At 39.3% G+C, this 10,851-nt stretch overlaps 1 protein-coding gene across 1 annotated transcript; it reads right to left on the bottom strand.

The window, feature by feature from the left end:
- Positions 1–462: 462 nt before the first annotated feature.
- Positions 463–10,223, bottom strand: LOC132652097 (uncharacterized). The gene is made up of 9 exons (XM_060376896.1): positions 10,063–10,223; positions 9,132–9,350; positions 8,367–8,573; positions 6,356–6,589; positions 5,075–5,228; positions 4,198–4,307; positions 3,597–3,710; positions 2,072–2,218; positions 463–1,347 (listed from the first exon to the last, which is right to left on the bottom strand). The coding sequence occupies exons 1-9, from the start codon at positions 10,144–10,146 to the stop codon at positions 1,213–1,215; spliced, it is 1,404 nt and encodes a 467-aa protein (XP_060232879.1). The 5' UTR covers positions 10,147–10,223; the 3' UTR covers positions 463–1,212.
- Between the last annotated feature and the right edge of the window lie 628 nt (positions 10,224–10,851).

Here is a 10,851-nt window from a genome sequence, read left to right as displayed (position 1 = left end):
GCAGAGATAATTTAATTAACTTTGTCTCACTAACATCCATAATGCTTAGCTTTTATCGATGAATGAACTAGCAAATAACTGAGAGCAGAGGCATGCTGTCATTATAGTCCCAAAGCTCTTTGTTTAGGTGGCCACCTACCTCTGTTCAAAAGTTCTCACTATCTTCTCCTGCCCTAGTAATCAACAGAGACGCCTATTCAAATGAAGAGAGAGGCAGACAGGAAGAAAGACAAAGAGAGAAAGAGAGAGACCACATTCTTGTAGCTCAGAAAAACAAAATAAACAGTCTGAGCCTTTTTTTAAATTGCCTTAGGTGTTAGGGTAATGACTAAAACCAGTTCTGTCTCCTTAAGAATTTTATATGGGTAGCTCAGTGAGGTGGTGACTAGCATGCTACCAGTGTGTCAAATGCCTGTAAAATATATTATGAACAAAATTAAAGTACAGATAAAATACAGTTCATATCTGTAAACTGATTATTTTTATTTCAATAACTGAAGAGGGCACAAGCCCCAACCAGCTTCAGAGAGATGATAAGGTGTCCACGAATCTTTATACACAGCCAACACCAGCATCAGACTAACAGACAATTTTCAACCATTGGGAAAACTTTCTCAAATGGAAACAGATGGTGAGGTTACCAACAAAATATAAATACATTCAAAGATGGTACTTAGTTCGTAATTGTTTTGTCATTAAATAGCTTCCATGGTAATATAAAGTACACTTACTGGTATAACTAAATTTCTGAAAATGCTGACACTATCAAAACTATCTTCTGCCAAAAAGGACTGAGGATCTCCAGTTTAAGGCATGGCTCTAAACTCCTCCAACAGGTCGGATGAATTACAGTACCTCAAAATGTGCATATATAAACCAGTCCTCTTCTGACTCCCACAGTGATGAATAATGAATAATACTTGAGTAGTTAAATTTTGCCTATATCTATCAAAACAAATGCTTACACAATACATTTGAAGTAACAAGACATATATAGGTATATACACGTATATATAATGTATGCATTAAAACACCCCAGACACTTGAACCTGGACTGTTCCATTGACAAGACTCTCCGTGCTCAGATGCCCACATTGGTAAGCCTAGGGCTCATTTACCCTTGTTGTTTTGTAACAAGCCCCAGTTTCTCAGCCAGGGCCCTTTCTTTATCAACCACTGGCAATGAACAGTGGACATGAACTCTTTAGTAATTTATGGCTGGTTGATGGCCTGGTCCTCCGTGAATTTGGGAATCTTCTTAAACTCGCTTTGCTTCCTGAAGAAAAGCTGGGCCAAAATATGGTCTGAGGTGGCCTGGAGATAATCGTCCATGTCAAGAGTTTGTACCTGATGATGGAAAACAAGAGCCGTGCCATCACCACACTGCTCGGAATACCGCAGAGGCCTGGGTACTGCCAAGCACTGGCAATATGGTCTGCAATGTGGCTATCTAACTTCACCCAGACCTCCTGCGCAAGGTGACTGAATGCCAGCCAGCCTTCCCTGGCCGTGGGGAACTCACCTTTCAGTTTTAAGAAGAAAAACATGATGGAAAAATGAGCTAAGGTACCTCAAGCCTTCCTTAGAAGGAATCAATCCTGCTAAGACATACACCCTCTCCCTGTGAACAAGAACTAGTGAAAAGCCTTCTCATGGTTCTGTCCTGAGAGCTGCATGATGAGACGAGCCTTACAGCCAGGTAAATAGATGTTCCTGGCACTCTATGGTAACACCAGCTTCTCCCAACCAAATGATAATCTCTGCTTCACGTTAGGATGCCTATTCATTCCTGAGGACTGATATTAGGAAACAATTCACCAACAAATGTTGATCGCATCTCCTAATATCACTGTAATTGCAATGATTTCATGGACCTCTACATACTATCCGGTGGTTCAAGGCTCAGAGAATTCAGAAGCAAGTTAATAGAAAACTGCTTTATTCTCTTTCTCTCCGTACATCATTTTTAACTAGCTTACTCATCTGCCCCTTCACTGAACACATTCTTATCAAGGCCTTCCTCATCCAGATATATGGCCTAGCAGATTACTGATGACTATCTTGTTCTTACCTGATCTCCAGTGCTGAAGGCAAGAACAAAAAGCAAATCCTCGTCACATGTGTTCTTGATGTAATGCTGGGTCCCAATAGGAAAAAACACCACATCTCCAATGTGAACGTTAAACTCTATGGTTCTCTGAGTATCAGTGATGCCCACCTGAGGAGAAATGATGCTTTAGAACACACAGCCACAATCTCAATCGTGATAAAGTATTAACTACAAAGAACAGACACATAACATAGCTTGTGGCTATGTAAACACTTTTTAATAAAGATATAACGTAGCCCAGAGAAGTCAGAAAATACAACGATTACATAAATATCCCTCAAAGTGTGTTAGTCAATTTAACACACACTACATCACGACTAAAAGACATCAGCCATCGTGTTCTAATTAAGGTCACAAATTATGCACCATAGATATCAGAGAGGATTTACATTCAGTGTTTTCCCATCTGCATGTCTTCATTTATGCCATCTTTCATCATAGCATCTGAGGAGTGTTCTTATTAAGAACACTTTGAGACTATATGTACACACAAAAGCACTCTAGCACACAAAAAAACAAACAATTGAAACACAATTCATGGAGAGCAGTAACACCCTTTTTTAATTTTCTAATTCTTTCATTTCTTTATGGAAGACTTTCAGTATTAGTGAATTTCATGTGGCTTTTGTTCTTTCCTCGAGGTTGAGAGGAATACAGAGTTTTTATTAAAATTGATCTACAAAGTTATTGTGGTATTTTCAAATGTAATTTGTTTTTATTGTTTTACTTCCCCCTCTCTTTTTGTCCCCTATCATTCTTGCCAACCCATTGTGTCCTTTCACTTTTTATAGACACATTCCAACAAAGCCTGGCCTGTTTCTGGAACTCATGGAAATCTATGGTAACTAGTGTCAGGTCACTGTAGGAACACAGTACATAGTTTGGTATGTAACAGTTTGCTCATGTGAGTGACCATCCAAGACAAATGCCCTCTGAGGATAGAATGGGTTGCCAATATTTTCAGCCACACAAGAAGTATACTGAGGAGTATCTCAGATAAGCCAGGGTATATGGCCACCATGCAGCTGGCCAAATGTCCACCATGTAAGTGGGGTATATGGCCATCATGCAACTGGGGTATATGACCTTCATGCTGATGCTCCAAGCCTTCCCGAGTTCTCTCATCCACCTTCTACCGAAAGACAAAAAGTTATTTCTATTTCCCCACAGCAGAGCACTTTGCATTGGCTGAGGGTGCAAAACTGCCAACCTAAGCTTGTTCTTCAGGCCTCTGAATCTTCACCACTTCGTAAGCACTCTTACCCACTTCAGAAATGCAGACCCTCTTGAATCCTTCTCTCTCCTCAAGCGTTAAAAGCATCTGAGGAGACCTGCAGGGCACCCTCTGCAGAAGCAGCGTCTGTCCGTCCGCCCAGCCACAGGACGGACTGTTTTTGTCCCTGACGACTGAGTCAGCAGGAACATCTCCCGTTTGCTCCTTTCTGCACCAAAGAAAGTTCTAAAGAAACATTGATTGAGGAATTACCTTTCCGCATCCGCTCACTACATATCCCATTTCATTTGCATTGAGATGAAAATGTGGCTGCCTTAATCCATTATTATAAATCCTGAGTGTATTCAAAGCGAGAACATTTTGATGCTGTCGAAAGAAAAGGAGAAAAGACAGTTATTTAGCCAACAACATCCTGCTCAGCAACTCAACAATTCACAATATCATAAAATACCTAATATTTATGCATCTCTGAAAATATCTGCCACGTTCTTTTTAGGTATTACATTTCCTACTCCTCACGACAATCTTTCAAGGTTGCCTCATTCTCCCTACTTCATAGGTGATGAGTAAAACATCTAAGTCAGTTTCCTAGAGTCACACAGTAAGGAAGTGGCAGGAAGGAATGTGAACGCAAGGAATCTGATAGCACAAATATAATTTAAAAACAGAGGATATGAATTTGAGAGAGAGCAAGGTAAGTATGCATGGGAAGGGTTGGAGGAAGGCGAGGAAAAGGAGAAAACAATGTAATTATACTTTTATTTCAAAAAAGAAAAAGGAAACATATTAACATAAAAGATAAAACTTATAATGTTGTTTAATGATAACAAAAAAAGGTTTTTTCCTCAGCTACCTGATGTAGAAATTCACTGAAAATTTTTTCATTGTTGCTTAGTTCATTTCCATTCTTCCAGTACTGTGCTCGTTGGATGACTCCCCCTGGAAATTTATATTCTTTTGATCCTGAATCAGATAAAGTTAAAAATATTGTAACAAAGACTTCAAAACAGGGCTTCAGTGGACACCCAGTAAACACAAAGTTCTTAAGGGAAACTTACATAGTGTGACCTGCTGACCCCAGGCCATACGGGCCCTCAGCAGGCACAGTTAGATTCTATTCATCCTCCCAAACGCTCTTGAAATTTCTAACACAGAGAATTCTATTATTCTTCATTCAATTTAGGGAACTTGGTAGAAAGCTTGGTAGTTACCCCAAACAGAAATCTGTCGCCCTTGAAGTCACTCAACTCTCGCATCTCTATCATCCCCTATTTAAAAGGCTATAGTAGCCCCTCTACTCTTTTTCTCCCATATGGCCTATTCTAATCATTCCCTACAAGTAAGCAAGTTAGGTATTTACTTCACAAAGGAAATTTCACGGCGTCGCTCTTATTTAAAATCCTCAGCCGCGTTTTTATCCCTGTATGATAGAAAACAAACTACTTGATATGGCTCCTAAACCCTATGCGGTTGGGAACGTTCTCTGCCATCAGCCTCTGTTCTTGCAGGCTTTCCCAGCTCTATCACAAACCCATTCCTTTCTCACATCCACTTTTGACTAAAGGACTTTCGCCCCACCTTACCCACTCTACTGAAAACTACGGTATTTTTGTTTTGTTCTCAAATTTCTCTTGCCAATGGCCCACCATAAAAAAATACATTCTAAGCCAAAAATACATAACCACATATAAAGAAAACTTGACTAAAAACCTTTATGAAATATACCATACCTTTAAGGTCAAAAAAGTATCTCCACACAAGGCTGTCAGGAGACTGTACGTAACTAGCATTCATAACCAGTTCTGCCAAGTTGGGAGGAAGGTTGACCCCCTGGTCCTCAGTTTGCTTCTGGAATTTTCTAATGAAATTGATTCCACCTTCAGGCTGAAACACAATCAGAAATTACATGTATGGATATGAAACACTCAACAAATTTCAGTGACAGAAAAGTAAGTGGCAGAGAGTACAGGGGCATTAGCAACAATGGGTTTTCATTGGCCCAAGCGAATGATTGGTAATAGTTAGGAAAGCTTTCAATGCATTCTGGTTTCAAATGGTTGGTTTTAGGTGGCTGATATAAATTAACAATACAAACGTATTCATTGTTCCCCACGCTCATCAATATTCTCCCTAAAAGCCATTTCTTCCACCTCTCTCTAGGGCAGTAGAAGAGTGGACTCCACTGAAAGGTAGTCCCATAAGTTTACTATGCAGATCCCAACGCTTCTGCTGAACCTTCTCCAGCTGCTCGTTACAGACCAGTTCTCCCGTATTGGCATTGGGAGCATCCACGCCTGATAGTCTACAACCAGCACTATCAACTGTTTTCCTGCGGTGATGTAAATAAGTGTCTGGAGAGAGCAGATGGCGGCTGTAGAACGGATTTTCAGAAGCAAAAGTGATACTGTGTAATCATATTGCTGTAATAACATACTATGGAATAATAATATACTATGTGTTTTCAAAGGTTAGGAGAAAAGAGCTTACACTAAAAAGGATACATGCTCGAGGAAAAAGATACATTTAGCCTGATTAATGTCATATTGTGTATATATACATGCATTGAAACACCTTGGTATCTCATTTATAATTAACAATTTTAAAGATTTGTTTTAAAGTGTCAGTAATTCAGGAAGCAGAATCCTCTGCTGAAAATTAAGAAAATGTGATTCCATCATATGCAGCAGATTTTTTTCCCCACAGAAAGAATGAGTGATCTTTTGACTCTTTGGGGCCATAATATTCCATTAATTATATCATAGTATTACTCCCAATACGTTATAATTTCATATGGCGAATATTCATAAATGAAAACCAAAAGATACGCAATTTAAACTTTGATCATTAGTAGGAATAAAAGATATATTTTTGTGTTATTCAATTGTCAGTATCTCTGCCAGTCAACAGGTGGGCCTATGACAATTGTTAGATTTTAGAAACACTGATATTCATAGTTTTGATGTGGCTGTCTAGTACTTATTGTCATGATGATTCTTCCAAACATTACCTACCTTAAGTGACCTGGAAGCAATGTCTTCAGGTGTAGAAAAAAACACATCATCAACATCCAGAGTCTGTAGCTCATCGTGGGTAGAAAAGAAGAGCAAGAAGAAGCAGTCTTCATGGCCCACATTCTTTATCCAATGGAGCGTATTTTTAGGAAAGAAGATCACCTGGCCAGCTGTGACATTGTAAGTGATAGCGACCTCACCGCCATCATCAACCACCCCGATCCACGCCGTCCCCTAAGACATAAGAGCCGTAGTTTCACTTAGGGCAATGGTTTTCTATCTGTCTTTATCATCCTTTTGTAAACTTAGTTTTCGAACACTTTTCTTTCCATTATCTTATAAAATTTTAATACAATAGCTATTACATACTCTGTGTGTGTGTGTGTGTGTGTGTGTGTGTGTGTGTGTGTGTGTGTGTGCGCACGCGCACACTCTCACCATTTTTTTCTCCTTGAGGGCAACTCCCACTAAGATTCCACATTTTAGAAGTGTTTAAACATGTCTAGAACATGTTTTAGGGAACTGAAGCAATATGTGCAGGATCTGGGCTGCTCACAGGTCGTGACACGAGCACATACATTTGTATGTGCACTTTGTGTATGTGTGTGGGGCAGTATACACCCATACATGTATAATCCAAATAAGAAAATACCTATAGATAATTGTAATAATAAAGATAATATGATAGCATGCACTCAATACTTTTATTATGTCAGGTAGCTACCTAAGCACTTCACTTGGTTAAGTTTAATTATCTCTTATATTAAACCTGAAAAGTAGTACTGTGACTATCCTCATGTAGGGAGAAAACTGAGCTTGGTTGGGAATATACATTTTCCTGAAGTTACTTTAGCTAGTCAATGACAAAAATGAGATTTAGACACAGACAAGCAAGCTCCAAGGTCTATATTTTTTTGTCCATACGATGTCATACTTGAAGTCTTCTAATATGAAATGAAAATGAGCTGATGTGTGAGGATAGTATTAAGTAATGTAACGAATCTCATTAAATCCTGGGTGTTTGTATCACTTCAGTCAAGGCGTTCTATCACAGCAACAGTAACCTCAGCAAAGACATCCCCCCTCTAGTAAAGCCGAAGTAATGGACAAAGGGGGGTGTTAGCCACAGAAAGTACAGCGTAAAACTGGCTGTCCATCTGCTAAACAGACCATAGGATCAGACAAAACTATGGAACTTCCGGAAGGTCTAGTTGCTATTGGTTCCTCACGTCAGGAAGACAAGGGGTGCCTGAGAGTGCCTTTTGGAAGAGAATAATCTAAAACTCTAGTATCTACAGCCATTTCACCTCAACGTTATCTGTTCCACTTGAACTGAGACCTTCTGGAAGGTCTAAAGTACACAAGCTCATTCAATGGCCTGATCTTGAAACCATGCGGAGCATCAGAATCCTCGTCTGCTATTCCAGCTGCTGCTGCCACTTCTTTGAGCTTTAGATCAAACTTCTAATTCAGCCTTGGCCCAGGGGGCTAAAGAGTGATTTTATTTTATTATTTTTAAGCTTTAGCAAAATTTATTGTGTATATATAGTATCATATATTGAAATTAAAATTTGTATCATGTTTACAGTGAACATTTATTTTGGGATATTAGTGTATATTACTTATTTGGCCAGTTATTCAATACTTTCATTCCTTGCTGAGTTAAAAAAAATTATAAATATGAAAACAGTACTAAATAAGAACACGTACTTGAATAATAGTCATATAAAATTATTCACTTAAAATATTAAAGAAAATCTTAGAGAGGTCTCAAAATTTATAGAAAAAATTCAACTCTGATTTTATTTTAACAACAACCTTTTCCAGAATGACTTCATACTGAAGAAAAACGTTCAAAGTGATGGGAAATCCTCTAACATAGCTAGTCCAACTCAAAGCCTGAGTGCTTGTCCAGCATGCAAATGGGGGACTTTTTGACAACTAAAGCAACACTCAGAGGATATAGATGGTGTAGACGCTTCAGAGCGGACAGAGGGCAGCCTGCTCCTACCTGCACGAGGAAGCCGTGTTCATTAGCATTGAAGTGCCAGTGAGGAGCCCGGAGACCCTTGCTTTTTATTCTCAGTGTCCCCAGAGTCATCTGTGACCTTAGGCTGTTCAAGCTGGTGCCAAAAGCCTCCTCTTCTTCACTGAGATAGTCTTTGATGTTGTCCCTGTACCTTGCCCACTGGATTACACCACCAGGGAACTCAAACACCTAAAAAACCATAAGCAAGCAATCATCAGCATGGAGGCCATCGTCTATGCTTCCATACATAAAGGGTGTGAGCCCACCATGTTCCACAGAGGAGGCAAAGTGGAAAAGGGAGGTGGAGTGAATTTTAGGGCATGACAGAGGAACAGCACCCCTGTGAGAGTCTAGGAATTGTAACAGTGCTATGTGCCATGCCATCAGCCTAGTCCTATCACACACACACACACACACACACACACACACACACACACACATACCACCACCACCATCACCACCACCACCACTACCACCACCACCACCACCACACCACACCAAATCCTATCTTGACAAAAAAACAGAAAGATTTCCATTTACAACCTGGCATTTCTTTTCTCTAACTAGAGCATAGAATGAACTACTGAAATTTTCTGCCTGACACCAACAACAACCCAATCCCCGACTCCTCTATTCCCCATCTCCTCACTGGTCCTTCCCATGGAGAACAGTTAAAAAACAGGAGATGTAAATGTAGTTTTAAAATCATCACGTAGAAAACAGTTTTTTAATAATCGTTATTCATACCTTGGATTTGGGTAAATGATTAAGAAACTGAAATTTTGGATCAACAGCCTTTTGTACTGGGGGAACCGCCGTGTGCAGAGGGGACACTTCCAGCTCAAAGTGAGGCTTGGAGTTAACATAAACCAAGGAGACAGTAAGTACTCCAAGCGCTGTGGTAAGGAAGCAGGCCAGCAAGCACAGCAGGAAGATGCTCACCAGTGACCACTGCCTCTTCTTGGCCTAGGAAGAAGTTTGAAGCCATTATTCTCCACTTGTGACAAAATAAAAACCTCGCCTTCTTTCTAGAAAGCATATGTCTTATCTATTGATGTGAAGTCAGGAAATGATCAGAACATAAAACATCTAGTGCTTTTTGGCCTTTTTAAAACCACATCCACACTAAAAAATATATTCCTATACTTATCTAGTATAAGACATTTATGTCTCACATAATACACACATGCAACATCATTTAAACAAAATTTCCCAAATAATATTTGTTATCCTACCAATTTTAAAGTGCTATTCCTACACACTATGTGCATAGCATGACTAGTGGATGCAGCCTGGAGTTTGTCTAGCTCCCTATACATAGAAAATAGAACAGGTTCATATACTGCCTGCTCAGATCTTTAGAGAAAAGCAACAGTGTAAACACCAATGAACAGCCCACCAAACAAAAAGAATCTTAAAAGACAAACTTCTCCTCTGATTTGCTTGAAGTTAACTGATCAGAATGTATTAAAATCTTGCCTGTGTGAGGCAGTTACTGTGAGCAACGATTTGGCCATTGAAGAGCTAGAATTTAAGATTCTTAAAGCAGTAGCTAAGACTCTGAGAAAAGACAGAGCAGCAATGAGAAGAGGCTGTCACTGAGAACTCTGGTCGCAGAGGAAGTCTTTCCTGAGCTCTGCACAAGTCAGGGCACAGAACCCCAGCATGCAAATCTTACCACATTGGAGAGGGAACTGATCTTTCCCATAGATGAAGCTCTCTGTGTTCCATCTTCTTGCAGCTCAAATGCTAAATTGTCCATTGGGAAAAGGACCAACCAATCCACTGAAAAAGGAGGGAAATGCAGCTTTAGCAAGTAGAGATTCCCAAAGAGGAAAGAATGAGAATCCTTAAGAAAGGAAGGACTTATATAGAGCTGATAGCCAAGGGAAATAAGGAAGCTGCTTCCCAGATTATAACATTACCTTTAAAAATATTACTCTTGGAAGATATGCAAAACAGGAAAGCAGTATTATACCTGCAATAGTCCTTAATTCCTTGACAACTGCTGACGCATGCTCAGATAAGGACGAATCACAGACAACCTTTACTTCCTCCTAGCACTACATGTCGAGAGTTGGGAATTTCACAAACTGTGTATGACTTCATTCTTACAGTAACATTGTCAGTTTCCCTAATTAATTATCGTTTTGTTTTTTTTTCTAAATTGGGAAATTGTGCCCTAGAGAGATGCAGAAACTAACCAAAGTCAGAGCCAATTTCAGTGTTGGGGCTAAGTGCATAAGATTCTCCCTTGATGTCCCTTCTCTAAAGATTTGATGATGGACATGTAATATAGTAAAACCTTTTCTTAAGCTAATAAGCTGTGCCCCTAAATCATAAGAGCTATTTTTCTAATGCTTATAAAATAATCTTGCAACTTGACAGCTATTTTTTCTGTTTTAATTAGCACATATTAATTATACATAAATAACAGATTTCACTGAGACATTTTCATATATATATA

The sequence above is a fragment of the Meriones unguiculatus genome, chromosome 2 (genome assembly GCF_030254825.1).
Source record: "Meriones unguiculatus strain TT.TT164.6M chromosome 2, Bangor_MerUng_6.1, whole genome shotgun sequence".
NCBI classification, from domain to species: domain Eukaryota; kingdom Metazoa; phylum Chordata; class Mammalia; order Rodentia; family Muridae; genus Meriones; species Meriones unguiculatus.
Note: the sequence above shows the minus strand (reverse complement) of the source record. Positions and strands in the feature narration are given on the sequence as shown.